At 45.0% G+C, this 18,711-nt stretch overlaps 1 protein-coding gene across 1 annotated transcript in view; it reads left to right on the forward strand.

The window, feature by feature from the left end:
* LOC148141462 (uncharacterized) overlaps positions 1 to 17,860 on the forward strand; it is a gene marked incomplete at its 5' end in the record, with an annotated part of 31,189 nt that extends 13,329 nt beyond the window's left edge. Inside the window, one exon of the mRNA XM_087978058.1 lies at positions 17,645 to 17,860. Within this exon, the coding sequence (XP_087834184.1) occupies positions 17,645 to 17,860 (216 nt within the window). The remainder of the gene's footprint in view (positions 1 to 17,644) is intronic.
* Between the last annotated feature and the right edge of the window lie 851 nt (positions 17,861 to 18,711).

The following is an 18,711-nucleotide window of genomic DNA, read 5'->3' on the forward strand; positions in this document are numbered from 1 at the left end:
TTACCATCCTCATCATACTCACCATCCTCATGAACCTCACCATCCTCATCAACCTCACTATCCTCATCATCCTCACCATCCTCATGAACCTCACCATCCTCGTCATCCACACCATCCTCACCATCCTCATGAACCTCACCATCCTCATCAACCTCACCATCCTCATCATCCTCATCATCCTCACCATCCTCATCAACGTCACTATCCTCATCATCCACACCATCTTCATGAACCTCACCATCCTCTTCATCCTCACCATCCTCATCAACCTCACCATCCTCATCATCCTCATCATCCTCACCTACCTCATCATCCTCATCATCCACAACAATTATACCGTCCACATCATCCTCACTAGCCTCACCATACTCAACAGCCGTATCAACCTTATCACCTTCACCATCCTCATCATCCACTCCATCCACATCATCCTCACCATCATCAACCTCACCATCCTCATCATTCACTCCATCCTCATCAAGCTCATCATCCTCACCATCCTCATCAACCTCACCATCCTCATCAACCTCACAATCCTCATCATCCTCACCATCCTCATCAACCTTACCATCCTCATCATACTCACCATCCTCATGAACCTCACCATCCTCATCAACCTCACTATCCTCATCATCCTCACCATCCTCATGAACCTCACCATCCTCGTCATCCACACCATCCTCACCATCCTCATGAACCTCACCATCCTCATCAACCTCACCATCCTCATCATCCTCATCATCCTCACCATCCTCATCAACGTCACTATCCTCATCATCCACACCATCTTCATGAACCTCACCATCCTCTTCATCCTCACCATCCTCATCAACCTCACCATCCTCATCATCCTCATCATCCTCACCTACCTCACCATCCTCATCATCGTCACCATCCTCATCATCCACATTGTCCTCATCATCCTAACCATCCTCATCATCCTCACCATCCTCATCAACGCCACTATCCTCACCATCCTCATCATCCTCATCATCCTCATCATCCTCATCATCCTCACCATCCTCATCAACGCCACCATCCTCATCATCCTCACCATCCTCATCATCCTCACCATCCACATCAAACTCACCATCCTCATCATCCTCACCATCCTTATCAACCTCACCATCCTCATCAACCTCACCAACCTCATCATCCACTCCATCCTCATCAAACACACCATCCTCATCAACCTCACTATCCTCATCATCCACACCATCCTCATCATCCTCACCATCCTCATCAACGCCACCATCCTCACCATCCTAATCATCCTCATCATCTCATCATCCTCACCATCCTCATCAACTTCACCATTCTCATCATCATCACCATCCTCATCAACTTCACCATCCTCATCTACCCCACCATCCTCATCATCCACTCCATCCTCATCAACCTCACCATCCTCATCAACCTCACCAACCTCATCATCCACTCCATCCTCATCAAACACACCATCCTCATGAACCTCACCATCCTCTTCATCCACACTATCCTCATCAACCACTTCATCCTCATCATCCTCACCATCCTCATCATCCTCACCATTCCCATCAACCTCACCATCCACATCATCCTCACCATCCTCATCAATCACTCCATCCTCATTAGCCTCACCATCCTCATCATCCTCACCATCCTCATCAACCTCACCATCCTCATCATCCTCATCATCCTCACCTACCTCACCATCCTCATCAACGTCACTATCCTCATCATCCACACCATCTTCATGAACCTCACCATCCTCTTCATCCTCACCATCCTCATCAACCTCACCATCCTCATCATCGTCACCATCCTCATCATCCACATTGTCCTCATCATCCTCACCATCCTCATCATCCTCACCATCCTCATCATCCACATTGTCCTCATCATCCTCACCATCCTCATCAGCCTCACCATCCTCATCATTCACTCATCCTCATCAACCTCACCATCCTCATCATCTTCATCATCCTCATCATCCACTCCATCCTCATCAACCTCACCATCCTCATCATCCACACTATCCTCAGCATCCTCACCATCCTCATCATCCTCACCGTCCTCATCACCCACACCATCCTCAACATCCTCACCGTCCTCAACATCCTCACCATCCTCATCAACCACACAATCCTCATCATCCTCACCATCCTCATCAACCACACCATCCTCATCAACCACACCATCCTCATCAACCTCACCATCCTCATCAACCACACAATCCTCATCATCATCACCATCCTCATTAACCACACCATCCTCATCATCCTTACCATCCTCATCATCCTCACGTACCTCATCAACCTCAAGATCCTCATCATCCTCACCATCCTCATCAATTATTCCATCCTCACCTTCCTCATGAACCTTACCATCCTCATCAACCTCACAATCCTCATCATCCTCTCCATCCTCATCATCCTCACCATCCTCATCAACCACACCATCCTCATCAACCTCACCATCCTCATCATCCTCACCATCCTCATCAACCACACCATCCTCATCAACCACACAATCCTCATCATCCTCACCGTCCTCATCATCCTCACCATCCTCATCAACCACACCATCCTCATCATCCACACCATCCTTATCAGCCTCACCATCCTCATTATCCACACCATACTCATCATCATCACCATCCTCATCAACCTCATCATCCACATCATCCGCACCTTCCTCATCATCCTCTCCATCCTCATCAACCTCACCATCCTCATGAACCCCACCATCCTCATCAACCTCACCATCCTCATCATCCACACCATCCTCATCATCCACACCATCCTCATCAACCTCACCATCCTCATCCACCTCACCATCCTCATGAACGTCACCATCCTCATCATCCTCACCATCCTCATCAACCTCACGATTCTCATCATCCTCACCATCCTCATCAATCACTCCATCCTCATCATCCTCACCTTCCTCATCAACCTTACCATCCTCATCAACCACACAATCCTCATCATCCTCACCATCCTCATCAACCCCACCATCCTCATCATCCTCACTATCCTCATTAACCACACCATCCTCATCAACCTCACCATCCTCATCATCCACACCATCCTCATCATCCTCACCATCCTCATCAACCTCACCATCCTCATCATCCTCACCTTCTTCATCAACCTTACTATCCTCATCAACCACACAATCCTCATCATCCTCACCATCCTCATCATCCTCACCATCCTCATCAACCACACCATCCTCATCCAACTCACCATCCGCATCATCCTCACCATCCTCATCATCCACACCATCCTCATCAGCCTCACCATCCTCATTATCCAGACCATACTCATCAACCTCACCATCCTCATCAACCTCACCATCCTCATCATCCGCACCTTCCTCATCCTCTCCATCCTCATCAACCTCACCATCCTCATGAACCCCACCATCCTCATCAACCTCACCATCCTCATCATCCACACAATCCTCATCAACCACACCATCCTCCTCAGCCTCACCATCCTCATCATCCACACCATCCTCATCATCCACACCATCCTCCTCAGCCTCACCATCCTCATTATCCACACCATCCTCATCATCCACACCATCCTCATCATCCTCTCCATCCACATCAATCTCACCATCCTCATGAACCCCACCATCCTCATCAACCTCACCATCCTCATCAATCTCACCATCCTCATCATCCTCTCCATCCACATCAATCTCACCATCCTCATGAACCCCTCCATCCTCATCAACCTCACCATCCTCATCAATCTCACCATCCTCATCAACCTCACTTCCTCACCACCCTCATCATCCTCATCATCCTCACCATCCTCACCATCCTCACCAACCTCATCATCCACTCCATCCTCATCAACCTCACCATCCTCATGAACCCCACCATCCTCATCAACCTCACTATCCTCACCACCCTCATCATCCTCATCATCCTCACCATCCTCACCTTCCTCATCATCCTCTCCATCCTCATCAACCTCACCTATCCTCATCATCCACACAGTCCTCATCATCCACACCATCCTCCTCAGCCTCACCATCCTCATTATCCACACCATCCTCATCATCCACACCATCCTCATCATCCACACCATCCTCCTCAGCCTCACCATCCTCATTATCCACACCATACTCATCATCCTCACCATCCTCATCATCCTCTCCATCCACATCAATCTCACCATCCTCATCATCCTCTCCATCCACATCAATCTCACCATCCTCATGAACCCCACCATCCTCATCAATCTCACCATCCTCATCATCCACACCATCCTCATCAACCTCACTATCCTCACCACCCTCATCATCCTCATCATCCTCATCATCCTCACCATCCTCACCATCCTCACCATCCTCATCATCCACTCCATCCTCATCATCCGCACCATCCTCATCAACCTCACTATTCTCATCATCCTCACCACCCACATCATCCTCACCATCCTCATCATCCTCCCCATCCTCATCATCCACACTATCCTCATCAACCTCACCATCCTCATCATCCTCACCGTCCTCATCATCCTCACGGTCGTCATTATCTACACCATCCTCAACATCCACACCATCCTCAACATCCTCACCATCCTCATCATCATCACCATCCTCATCAATCTCACCATCTTCATCATCCTCACCATCCTCATCAATCACTCTATCTTCGTCATCCTCACCTTCCTCATCAACCTCACCATCCTCATCAACCACATAATCCTCATCATCCTCACCATCCTCATCATCCTCACCATCCTCATCATCCTCACCATCCTCATCAATCACTCCATCCTCATCATCCTCACCTTCCTCATCAACCTTACCATCCTCATCAACCACACAATCCCCATCATCCTCATCATCCTCATCAACCCCACCATTCTCATCATCCTCACCATCCTCATCTTGGCCCCCATCCTGATCCATCCCACCATCCTCATCAACCCCATCACCCTCATCAACCCCACCACCCTCATCCAGCCCACCATCCTCACGAGCACTCTGCTATTTCATTAAATAACTCAATCAATTTGGTTGAAAGTGATTTCTGTTTTCAAAACTTTTGAGGACTGTAGAATAAAATTAATTGGTATTAGTTAATAAATAAAAGTTTCCACATCATCGGCGGTTGGTTGTTGGACTGTTCTTGCCACGTTTATCTCTCTCTACCTTTTTGAACACAAATGTAATATTTTCAAATGTGCCATCCTCTGACAGCACTCACATGTAAGAACATAAGACAGGTGCGGAAGTAACATCCAGAAACATATGTATCTCCCAACCTGCTACACCATTCAATGTGAACATGACGGATCATCAAACTCAATACCCTAATCCTGCCTTCCCCCAGAGACCCCTTGATCCCTTTAATCATAAGTGTTATACCTACCACCTTCTCAAAAACACATAATGTTTTGGTTTCAACCACTTTCTGTGGTAATGAATTCTAGAGGCTCACCACACTTTGGGTGATAGAACATTCACCCCTTCTAGACGTCTCCACCATCAATGGCTGATTAGATAATCCTCAATTTTCCACTTTCCAGCCTCTTCCCCATGATCCCCTTTTTGTTTAAAAATCCGTCGATCTTAGCCTTGACTATACTTCATGACCTGCAGTAAAGAATTCAATAGGTTTTTCAGCTATTGAGGTGAAGAAATTCTTCCTCATCCATGTCTTAAGTGTGCGACCTCTTCTTGTAAGATGATGCCCGAGACAGAAGCATATTCTAGACTTGGACTTTCCAAGGAAACACCTTTCTGCATCTGCCCTGTTGAGTCCTTTAACTATCCTGTCTGTTTCAATTCGATCGTTTCTCATACTTCTACTTTCCAACGTTTACAGGGCCAATCTACTTAATTTGTTCTCAGAGGAGAGCCCCACCGTATCTGACATCAGCCGAACAAACCCTCTCCAGACTGCCTCCAATCCAAATATCTTTCCTTTGATAAGGAGCATAACAGTGTTCTCAGTATTCCAGCTGTGGATTAGCGCCTTGTATAGTTTTAGCAAAACACACTTAGTTACATTTTGCATTCCCTTTGAAATAAAGGCCAATATTCCATTTGCCTTTCCTGTTATCCCTTGAACTTGGATGTTAGCCTGTTGTGATTCATGGATAAAGACTTCCAATCACTCTTTCCATGGCTGGCTGCAATTTTTCTCCTTCTCAATAATGTTCAGCTCCTCCTGCCAAAGTACATAACCTCACTGTACTGGTACAGTTAATCCATGCACATTCAGGTAAAAGCCATTATTTTGCCTTTGTAACCATTATTTCTCCTTTTGACCTTATTTACTGCTGTTTTATATGATTGTATTCATGTCCCTTCCTGTCCCACTGTGGGCATTATTATACAAGTAGCGTCCCTGTAATATTGCCATACCTTCTTGCTTTGTAAATGTATAAAACCCTTCCTCACCTCCTCTACTTAGTACAAAGCTATCTCTTTAGCTCTAGCTGTTCTATTCACGGGGACACTGGTCCCAGTGTCTACAGTTCAAGTGAAGCTCATCCCATCACATGGATCCCTTCTAGCCCAGTACTGGTGCCACTGTCTCATGGTCTGAAAGTCATTCCATCCACACCAATCTATGAGCCACGCATTTAACTCCTTGACTTTATTTCTCCTATGGAGAGAAAGTGAGGTCTGCAGATGCTGGAGATCAGAGCTGGAAATGTGTTGCTGGAAAAGCGCAGCAGGTCAGGCAGCATCCAGGGAATAGGAGAATCGACGTTTCGGGCATAAGCCCTTCCTGAAGAAGGGCTTATGCCCGATTCTCCTATTCCCTGGATGCTGCCTGACCTGCTGCGCTTTTCCAGCAACACATTTCCAGCTCTTTATTGAAGAGAGATGCAAAGAATTCATTAAGTACTCATTTATGTCACTTTTTAAAAATGCAAAATCTATCCACTCTTCCTTTGACTATACTTTTACTCTTTTCAAGTTGCTAAAATACATGGTGATTTTTCTGTAACTTTTAATCTATCAAATTTGGCTTCGAACTGTGAACTGGGAATTGTGGGCTGAATGTGACCTTTGGACTTTGGGAAGCAGCTTGTTGTAAAAGGAAAAGAACAGACCAAATAACCATTGGTTGTCTGTGAGGCCAGGTCTGGAGGTTAACTGCGGGCTAATTCTTGATTTAAAGGGTTCCTACAGACAGTGACCCAAGGAAGAGTAGCGTGTTTAAACAGATGGCAACATCTGGCTATTAAGGAGGTCAGTGCCTAGGTGTTGGTTCTGGCAAGTCTGGAAGAGACCCCAGTTCAAGTGACTTGAAGTCTTGGGTAAAGACAGTCTATCAAGGATGGGAACAGAGTTGAAGTTGTTTTTAGGAAATGTATTTTCTAGAGAGAACAGTTTGCCTGCTGATAACACAGCATGAAGATTTGAAAGCTGCCTGCCTAACTTCCCACACGAGGTTTCAAAAGCCCAAAGAGCATAAAGCTGGGTTAGAACTATTACTACCGTTCCCTGAGCAAGCTGAAAAGGTGATTCTGATTGACTTCTCCAGAAAAGCAGTCAAGAAGTCCACATTTCTGCCAGTGAAATAATGCACCATGAAAACCATTGAAGTAACTTTGCCAGTTTTGTTCTTTTCTTTATCACTTAACTGTGTCTGTTTGTCTGTCTGCCTCTTACATTATGGGGACTGAAAGCAAGTCTTTTGGGTTTAGACCATAAACATTGTTTAATTTCTTCCCTGTTATAGTTATTGTACAACATTTCACAAATTGTTAAGTCTTTTGTTTAAAATACCAAAACTGGTATCTGGAGTTAATTCGAGGAGAAAGTGAGGACTGCAGATGCTGGAGATCAGAGCTGAAAATGTGTTGCTGGAAAAGCGCAGCAGGTCAGGCAGCATCCAAGGAACAGGAGAATCGACGTTTCCGGCATTCCTGAAGAAGGGCTTATGCCTGAAACGTCGATTCTCCTGTTCCTTGGATGCTGCCTGACCTGCTGCACTTTTCCAGCAACACATTTTCAGATCTGGAGTTAATTCCCCAAGTCTGAGATTAGCTGTTCAGCATGTTCGGTTAGTAATCTTTGCAGTAACCACTGAGGGTCTCCAAAGGTTTGAATTTTAGTGTTCAGAATACAGACATAAAAAGGCTGATCTGGTTCAGCTGTCATAACAACATTCGTATTAAAATGCTATTCTTAATGTTGTTAACTGAAATATTCTCATGCACCCTCTTTGTCGCGCTTGATGTAATCTATCAGTTCTTTCTGCACTTTGTAAATTCACATCAGTCAGATGGTGAGAGTTGTAAAAGTATTTTGGCTCAGAAGGGAAGGAGAGAGAATAGGAGAGTGATAGTGACAGGAGATTCAATGGTGAGAGGTACAGACAGGAGATTCTGTGGTATGTTGTCTTCCAGGTGCCAGTGTCAGGGATGTTTTGGATTGAGTCTACAGGATTCTTAAGGGGGAGGGAGAGCAGCCAGAAGTCATGGTTCACATCGGTACTAATGACATAGATAGGGAAAGGGAGGACCTGAAAAGACAATATGGGGAGTTAGGTTAGAAGCTAGAAGGCAGATCGAACAGAGTAGTAATCTTAGGATTGCTATCGGTGCTAGGGGCTAGTGAGGCACGGAACAGAGAGCAAGTGCAGATGAACACGTGACTGCAGAGCTGATGTTGAAGAGGGACTACAGATATGTGGATCATTGGGATACCTTCTGGGGAAGCTAGGACCTGTACAATGAGGATGGTTTGCATCTGTGCTGAAGGGGCACCAATATCCTGGGCAGGAGGTTTTCTAGGGCTCTTCAGGAGAGTTTAAACTAGATTGGCAGGAGTGTGGGAACCGGAGCTATGGATCAGCTGATGGAGTAGGTAGTGAACAGCCAGACAGAGCATGCAGAGAGTCTGTGAGAAGGGATAAACAGTTGATAGGGCAAAGGTGCAGTCAGTGTGATGGGTTGAAGTGTGTCTATTTCAAAGCAAGGGTGACGAACATGGAATGTGGAACAGTACTTGGAAGTGTGATGTTGTGGCCATTATGGAGACTTGGATATCACAGGGGCAGCAATGATGCTTGGATATTCCAGGATTTGATGTTTCAAAAGGATTGGGGGGTGGGGGGGAGGTAAAAAATGTGGGGGAGTGGCATTGCTAATCAGGGATAGTAAATTCTCACAGCTGCAGAAAGGGAGGTCATCGAGGAGGGTTTGTTTACAGAGTCAGTATGGGTGGAAGGCAGAAACAGGAAAGGAGCAGTCATTTTATTGGGAGTTTTCTACAGATACCCAATAGCAACGGGGACATAGAGGAGCAGATTGGGAGGCAGACTTTGGAAATGTGCAGAAATAACAGGGTTGTTGTCATGAGTGACTTTAATTTCCCTAATATTGGAACATCTTGTTCAAATACTATGGATGGAGCAGTTTTTGTCAGGTATGTCCAGTATCCTGACTCAGGCCAACTAGAGGGAAGGCCATATTGGATCTGGTGCTTGGCAACAAACCTTAGCCAGATGTCCGATCTCTCAGTGGGAGAGCATTTCAGTGACAGTGATCACAACTCACTGACCTTTACTATAGCCGTGGAGAAGGATAGGAGCAGATGGTATGGGAAAGTATTTAATTGGGGAGGTAGAATTACAATGCTATTAGGAACTGGGGCCCGTAAATTGGGAACAGATGTTTTCAGGGAAATGCATGACAGAAACATGGAGGTTGTTTAGGGAGCAATTGCCGCGAGAGCTGGAAAGGTTTATCCCATTGAGGCAAGGAGGGAATGAGAGGCTGAAAGAACTGTGGGTGCAAGGGATGTGGAACATCTAGTCAAGAGGAAGAAGGAAGCTTACGTAAAGTTGAAGAGGCAAGGATCAGACAGGGTTCTAAAGAGTTATAAGGTAGCCAGGAAGGAAGTGAAGAATGGAGAGCTAGAAGGGGGCATGAAAAGGCTTTAGCAGGAAGGATTAAGGAAAACCCTAAGGCATTCTACACTTATGTGAGGAACAAAAAGGTGGCCAGAGAGTGGGTTGGGTCAATCAGGGATAGTGGAGGGAACTTGTGCCTGGAGTCAGAGCAGGTATGGGAGGACCTTAATGAATACTTTGCTTCAGTATTCACTACTGAGAGGGACCTTGACATATCTGAGGACAGCGTGAAACAGACTGATATGCTCAAACAGATTGATGTTTAGAAGGACAATGTGCTGAAAATTTTGAAAAACATAAGGATAGATAAGTCACCTTGAGCCAGATGGGATTTACCCAACGTTACTACAAGAAGCAAAGGAAGTGATTGCTGCACCTTTGGCGATGATCTTTGCTTCCTCACTGTCCACCAGAATATTGCCAGATGATTGGTGGGTGGCAAATGTTATTCCCTTGTACAAGAAAGGGAATAAGGATAATTCTGGGAACTACAGAACAATCAGTATTATGTATGTGGTGGGCAAATTATTGGAGAGGACTTTGAGAGACAGGATTTATGATTACTTGGAAAACCATAGCCTGATTAGAGATAGTCAGCATGGCTTTGTGAGGAGCAGGTCATGCCTCACAAACATTATTGAATTCTTTGAGGATATGACAAAACACATTGATGAAGGTAGAGTAGTGGATGTGGTAAACATGGATTTTAGCAAGACATTTGATAGTGTTCCCCATCGTATGCTAATTCAGAAAGTAAGGAGGCATGGGATACAGGGAAATCTGGCTGTCTGGATACAGAATTGGCTGGCCCATAGAAGACAGAGGGTGGTAATAGATAGAAAGTATTCAGCCTGGAGCTCATTGACCAGTGGTGTTCCACAGGGATCTGTTCTGGGATCTCTACTCTTTGTGATTTTTATAAATGATTTGGATGAGGAAGTGGAAGGGTGGATTAGTAAGTTTACCAATGACATGAAGGTTGGTGGAGTGGTGGTGGATAGTGTGGAGGGCTCTTGTGGATTGCAGTGGGACATTGACAGGATGCAGACTGGGAGAAAGTGAGGACCCCACTGCCCTGTGGCTGAACACTTCAACTCCCCCTCCCACTCCACCAAGGACATGCAGGTCCTGGGCCTGCTCCATCGCCAAATCCCAACCACCCGACATCTGGAGCAAGAACGCCACATCTTCCACCTTGGGACCCTGCAACCCACCAATGTGGATTCACCAGTTTCCTCATTTCCCCTCCCCCCACCTTATCCCAGTCCCAAGCCTCCAACTCGGCACCGCCCTCTTGACCTGTACATCGTATCTCCCATCCATCTGCTCCACCCTCCTCTCTCACCTATCACCTTCATTAACCTACTGCATTCTAAGCTACCTTCCCCCATCTCCCCCCCACACACCCCCATTTATCTCTCAGCTAGCTCTAGCCAACAAGCCTAATTCCTGATGAAGGGCATATGCCTGAAATATCGATTCTCCTGCTCAGAATCTGCCTGAGGATGCAGAACTGGCCTGAGAAATGGTAGATAGAGATCAACCTGGAAAAGTATGAAGGCATTCACTTTGGAAGGTCAAATTGGAATGAGAATACAGCATTAAAAGCAGGATTCTTTGATGGTGTGGAGGAACAAAGGGAACTTGGGGTCAATGTCCATCGATCCCTCAAAGTTATCACCTACGTTGATAGAATTGTTAAGAAGGCATATGGTGTGTTGGCTTTCATTAGCAGGGGGATTCTGTTTAAGAGCCGTGAGGCTATGCTGGGGCATAATTGTAAGGTGATTGGAGGAAGGTTAAGGGGAGGTGTCAGAGGTAGGTTCTTTACACAGAGGATAGTGAGTGTGTGGAATGCACTGCCAGCAGTGGTAGTGGAGTCAGATACATTAGGGACATTTAAGTGATTCTTGGATAGGCACATGAAAGATAGTGCATTTGATAAGGCTTGTTCAGAAAGTTAGGAGGCTTTGGATACAAGGAAGTTTGGCTGACTGGATACAGAATTGGCTGGCCCATAGAAGACAGTGGTTGTGGATGGAAAGTATTCCGCCTGGAGGTCAGTGACCAGGGTGTCCCACAGGGATCCGTTCTTGGGCCTCTTCTCTTTGTAGTTTTTATGAGTGACTTGGATGAAGAAATGGAAGGCTGGGTTAGTAAGTTTGCTGATGACACAAAGGTCAGTGGTGTTGTAGATAGTGTCGAGGGCTGTTGCAGGCTACAATAAGACATTGACAGGATACAGAGCTGGGCTGAGCAGTGGCAGATGGAGTTCAACTTATATAAATGTGAAGTGATTCATTTTGGAAGGTCGAATTTGAATGCATAATACAGGGTTAAAGACAGAATTCTTGGTAATGTGGAGGAACATTGGGACTATGTACATAGATCCTTCAAAGTTGCCACCCAAATTGATAGGGTTGTTAAGAAGGTGTATGGTGTTTTGGTTTTCATTAACAGGGGGATTGGGTTTAAGGAGAAAGTGAGGTCTGCAGATGCTGGAGATCAGAGCTGAAAATGTGTTGCTGGAAAAGCGCAGCAGGTCAGGCAGCATCCAGGGAACAGGAGAATCGACGTTTCGGGCACAAGCCCTTCTTCAGATTCTCCTGTTCCTGGATGCTGCCTGACCTGCTGCGCTTTTCCAGCAACACATTTTCAGCTCAGGATTAGGTTTAAGAGTCGGAAGGTTTTGCTGCAGCTCTACAAAAGCCTGGTTAGACCACACTTGGAATATTGTGTCCAGTAACGGTTGACTCATTATAGGAAAGATGTAGGTCTTTTTGAGAGGGTGCAGAGGAGATTTACCAGGATGCTGCCTGGATTGGAGGGCTTGTCTTATGAAGAGAGGTTAAGTGAGCTAGGGCTTTTCACACTGGAGAGAAGAAGGAAGAGAGGTGACTTGATAGAAGTGTACAAGGTAATGAGAGGCATGGATAGACAGCCAGAGACTTTTCCCCAGGGCAGAAATGGCTGTCACGAGGGGTCATAATTATAAGGTGATTGGAGGAAGGTATAGGGGAGATGTCAGAGAAAGGTTCTTTATGCACAGAGTGGTGGATGCGTGCAGGTGCCAGCCATAGTAGTAGAGTCATTAGGGAGATTTAAGCGACTACTGGACAACACATGGATGGCAGTAAATTGAGGGGTGGGTAGGTTAGGTTGATCTTAGATTAAGATAAATGCTCGGAACAGCATCATGGGCCGAAGGGCCTGTACTATGCTGTACAGTTCTATGTTCTACCTTTAACCATCCAAGGGAGTCCAGCTTTTAATCACACACACACAAACTCCCACTTCATTCCCCACAACGTGACTCTGTTCTGTACTCCAGAAATTCCTCCTTCATGTTATCCCTTCCTCCCCTTTTCTCCAGTATATATTTTATGCCCTATTCCTCATAATATATATTGGAATAAGTGAAATGCCCATCATCACTACTTTGTACCTCTTGACTCTTGCTTCAACTTGTCTGAAAATTCATTTCTTTAGCCACTATTGAAGACCCTGTAGTATACATTAAGCAGTGTACTGATCTCTTCATTTCTCTTTTATTCTAAGCAAATAGATCCTGGCTTTGAACATTTCAGTACATTTTCACTTCCCCTGCTTTGTGGGAATTTATTTGATCGATATCTTGGAATACCCTTTCAACTAATAAATTGCATACAATAATCTAGAGTTTGATATTCTCCAGGAATTACTGTCCAGCTCAGATTCAAACTTCCCAGATTACCTCTGCAAGTTTCCTATTGGATCCATATGAACTGAAAAGTATATCTTTGAGAAGATTAAGATCTTGACATCTATAGATCGGGCCTAAGTGATCAGCATATGGGAGCTTCAGTTTGAAGGATAAATACTTGCTATAAATGAGGCAGGCTGAGTTTAAAAAGCGTAGTCATTCCCCCCATAATATATTCTATTTCCAGCACTTATACCCTGACTAGCATTTGCTTATTTTAATGAGTATTTTTTGAAGTGTAAGGAGGTTTTAGTGAGTTACTTTTTCTCTGTCACAATGTCACTGTGATGTCAGCTGTGGCTATGTAATTTGTATTTCCTCTGTTGCTACATATATGAACAGATAAGTTCATTAACTTACAGATGGGAATGAACTATGTACAGAATAACGAGCGACTCACAATACCAGGTACCAGAAACTGAACAACAGTACAATATCTCAGACACCTTGCTTTAATTTTTATTGATTAATTTCCCATTAGTCGACATTCCTGATCAGTTTATCAATCTTGTAACTTGACAGATTGTGTTAGGGGAGAGGGAAGGAGTTTCTGAAGGAGTTTCCGGTCATCATAATTGTTTCCTGTTCAACAAGGAAGAAGACATTGCTGGAACTAATCATGGAAAATGAAATTTGTGAAGCTGAGAGACTCATAGTTAAGGAATGTCTCAGGAATTGTGATCATAGTATTGTAAAGTTCAGATTAGTTATGGAGAAGAACAAATAGCAATTTGGAACAAAATATTGCATTGAGGAAGGATCTGATCTGGTTAAATCAGAGACAGACGGTTAGGTAGAATTGTAATGTTGATGAGGTAATGGAGAGATTAATGTAATTTTAGCTGAATAAATAACTTTTTATAGGTATTGATAAGATACCACATTTTGACAGCTGTGAAACAAAATTGGATAAGAAATAGAAACCAGTCAATGAAGAGAAAGGATGCCTGAAGGGTCATGATTGGAGAGCACATATTTAAGGTGATTGGCAGAGGATATGTTTTTACCCAACAACTCAATGGATCTGAGTTGTAGGCAGAGTGTAAAGTGCTGTTCATGTTGTTATATGGATTTTCAAAAGGCATCTAACAAAATACCACAAAGTAGATTGGTTAGCAAAATGACAGCCCAGTGGTGTACCCCAAAGCTTGGTTTTGTGATCATTGTTCTTTTGATGTGAATTTATAATGAGTTTTCAGATGACACAGAATTCAAAAATGTGTAAACAGTGAAGGTGACAAAACAGGTCCCAGAAGGACAAGGAATGACCAGTGAAAGATGTGGCAGATAATATTTAATGCCACGAAGGGAGAAGCAATAGATTTTATTAGGAATTATGAGGATAGACATTATAAACTAAATGGCACTATTTTAAACTATAACAGAAATTGTTGGGAAAACTCAGCAGGCCTGGCAGCATTGTGGAGAGAAAGCAGAGTTAATGGTTCGGGTCCAGTGATCCTTATTTAAAACAATTTTAAAGTTGGAATATAGCTACAAATTTTAAAGCATTTGGGATAGGCTGAGAAGCCTGTGAAAGAAGCAGGTGGGATCTTCAGCTTCCCCATCAGTGACATAAACAATAAAACCTGGCTTTGCAATTCCATTGGTAGCACAATATGGAAGTAAAATTGTGTTTGTCATATTCCCAAGAATGCTGTGAGCCAAACATGGCAGGGAGCTACTCCTGATGTGCCATGTGTGTACCAGAGGTTTCAATAATTGACTGGGCATGACATGACCTAACAGCCATTCATATTAATTGGATGCACACTTTGAAAACTGGACTGTACCGATTCAGTGAAAGCCTGAATGAAACAGTCGCTCAGCTGCATGACATCGCCCCCACTTGCATTATTTAAATGCCAGATATCAAACTTGTTTTCGGTTTATTGCTGTTGTTGCCCCCCTTCTGAATAGTGAAGGGTTACCTCAGCATCCTGATAATCTGCAAAAGGACAGTTGCCGGATAGCTGTGGAAGCCTAAAATCATCCTTGTGTGCTGAGATCTATTGTCATGTGCACTGCCCTGTGCCACTTCAGAGGTGGCATGCTACATCCTCCTGCCAGTGGTAAGAGGCAGGCTGGCAGGTTTAACTATCTCAGTCTGAGCAGATATCAGTATTCATCTGTGTGCCACCCATTGCAGTACTCATTCGAGTTCTCTGGAGCAGAACCTGTCCTCTAGCCCTTGCTCTGAATCCCAGGACTCCTGCCTCTGGGCAGATGGATGTTTCTGAGAGTCTGAAATCCTAAAATTAGAATAGGAGAATTGAGGGAGGGAGAGAGGATGAGTGGAAAGCAGGAGTTGCCTAACCACACTGTGGGCAGCTTGCTTCTCCTACTAGCTAGCGTATGGAGAGAATATCCCATCACTGTCTTAGCCTGTAATAATGTCACATTGTCGCACAGTGTTTGTCTAAGCATGACACTGCCTCACAGTGTGACTTTGTTTTAGTGTTATGCTGCCCACGGTGTAACTCTATTTCAAAATGTCACACTGCCTCAGTGCCATTCTGTCTCAGTGTTACTCTGAATCAATACCATAACATCCGAATCAGAACCAGTTAAAAGTAAATGTTTGGTCAGCCAGTTCTAATGGAGGACTTATACAACAAACTCGTGGGGAGTGGGGGGGCACTGTCCTTCATGAAGCTGGACATGAGCCATGAGTACCTGAAGTTGCAGTGAGATAGGATTCCCAGAAGTATGCAACAATGAATACCCAGAAGGGTTTGTACCAATATACGGGACTTCCTTTTGGGGTGTCATCAGCCTATGCCATTTTCCAGCAGATGATGGAACACATTTTACAAGGTCTCTCCCAGGTCACCATTACTTCTGACTGACGGGCCAATAACCGGTAAGACCAATAAAGAACATTTGGAGAACTCGGACATAGTGCTTAAACACTTCTCCATGGCAGGTGTACACCCTAAGAGGGATAACTGTGTGTTCCAGATAGCCCAAATGACCTGCTTGGGCTTCAGAATCGACAAGGCCAGCTTACACTTTTCTGGAAGATAAAGTGAGGGCGATCAAAAGTGTCCTCGCTCCCACATCTGTACTGGAGCTTATGTCTTTCTTAGGGATGCACAGTAGCTCAGCAGTTAGCACTGTTACCTCACAGTACTAGGGACCCAGGTGCAATTCCAGCCTCAGGCGACTGTTTGTGTGGAGATTGCACATTCTCCCCGTGTCTGCGTGGGTTTCCTCCCATAATCCAAAGATGTGCAGGTTAGGGTGAATTGACCATGCTAAATTGCCCATAGTATTCAGAGATGTATATGTTTGGTAAATATGGGGAATGGGTCTTGGTGGGTTACTCTTCGGAGGGTCAGTGTGGACTTGTTGGGCCGAAGGGCCTGTTTCCCTACAGTACAGATTCTATGATTTCCCTCGGGTTGGTGAATTGTTACTGAAAATTCATACATAACCTGGCCTCCATCCTGGCACCATTACATCCACTATTAAAAAAGGGTCAGCCTTGAAAATGGTCTTGGAGCCAAGGAAAATGTAGAAGCAACTATCATCATCTAAGGTGTTGACACACTATGATCTGAAGTGAAATTTTGTACAGAAATGCGATGCCTCCCTGTTTGGTATTGGGATAGTGCTGGCTCATCAGTGGTCCAGCAGAGAGGACTAGCCGATAGCATATGCTCCCTGGACTTTGGCTGATGCTGAAAGAAATTACACCCAGAAAGAGAAGGAAGGATTGTTGGCCATCTTTGGTGTGAGCATTGTGTAAATTTGTAATAGTAACAGACAAACTCCTGCTAGGGGTATTTAAAGAGAACAGGGCCATGCTGCCCATGGCTTCAGTCTAAATTCAGCAGCGGGCTCTAATTCTCAGCGCATATAATTACTAGTTGGAACAGCGTCCTGGAAGCCAAGTGGCAAATACAGATGCCTGAGCTGCCTCCCACCGACAGATACACCCTGGTGGGTGCCACCACTGGAAGAACTTTCTGGACACCCTTCCAGTCACTGCTGACAATTTCAGACTTTGGACGCAGAACATTCCAGTGCTGGCAAAACTGAGACACCTGGTGATGGGGGTTCCTAAAGGGCCATCACCACCAGAATTGAAACCTTTCTGGACTCGAAGAGTTCAGGTCATCATAGATGACACCGTATTACTACATGGAGCAAGAGTGATTGCCCTGAGAATAGATCGCTGCCGGATACTGGCTGAACAGGACCATCCAGAGATCTCCAAAATAAGAAGCTGAGCCTGATGGCCAGGATTGGATGCTGACATACCTGTGCCCAGAGTTCCAACAAGGACAAAGATATGTGTGGGAATGGCTGTGTATTCCCTGGAGTCAGTTACACGTTGACAATGCAGGTCCTTTCATGGGCTCAATGTCCTTTGTCATTGTGGATGCCCACTCAAAGTGGTTGAATTTGCAGAGAATTCATTTGTCAAACACAGGAACGGCGATTAAAAAACTGCGAGCATCTTTTGCAATACACAAACTCCTGGAGGTGTTTGTCACTGACAATGGGCCATTGTTTACTGGCAGGGAATTTGAATATTTCCTAAAGTCAAGTTGCATTCAGCATGTAAGGTCAGCTCTGTACCACCTTTTTTCCAATGGTCTGGTGGAAAGAGAAGACCAAGTTTTGAAGGAAGGCTTAAAGAAACAGCTTACAGCTTCACTAAGATACTGAACTGTCCCGGTTCCTGTTCCATCCCTCATGCACGTACAGAGTTGATGATGGGGAGAAGACTCCATTCCAGGTTAAACCTGATCTTCCTGGACCTTGGGGGCAGGGAGAGTGAATCAGTATCAAGAATGTCAACGCTGAATAGAAGTGAGAGAGGCAGTTTACTTCAGGGGACAAAGTTCAATGTCAAAGCCATGGAAAAGGCCCTGCGTGGGGTAAAAGGCATGGTTAACACAAGGTCATGTCCCACAATGTACAACGTTTGAATAGGGGAGGAGTCCTGAATATGCATGTGGACCACATGAAAACTGCAACCTTGCAAACGGGGCAGGAGTAAAACATACCCGGCCCCTCAGAACAGCTGGCAATGCTGTCAGACCCCTTCTATTTAATGTTGAAGAAACCTCTGTGA

Source organism: Chiloscyllium plagiosum, unplaced genomic scaffold, assembly GCF_037043375.1.
Source record: "Chiloscyllium plagiosum isolate Xiang-an unplaced genomic scaffold, Cpla_swu_hap1 HiC_scaffold_33, whole genome shotgun sequence".
Lineage (NCBI taxonomy): Eukaryota > Metazoa > Chordata > Chondrichthyes > Orectolobiformes > Hemiscylliidae > Chiloscyllium > Chiloscyllium plagiosum.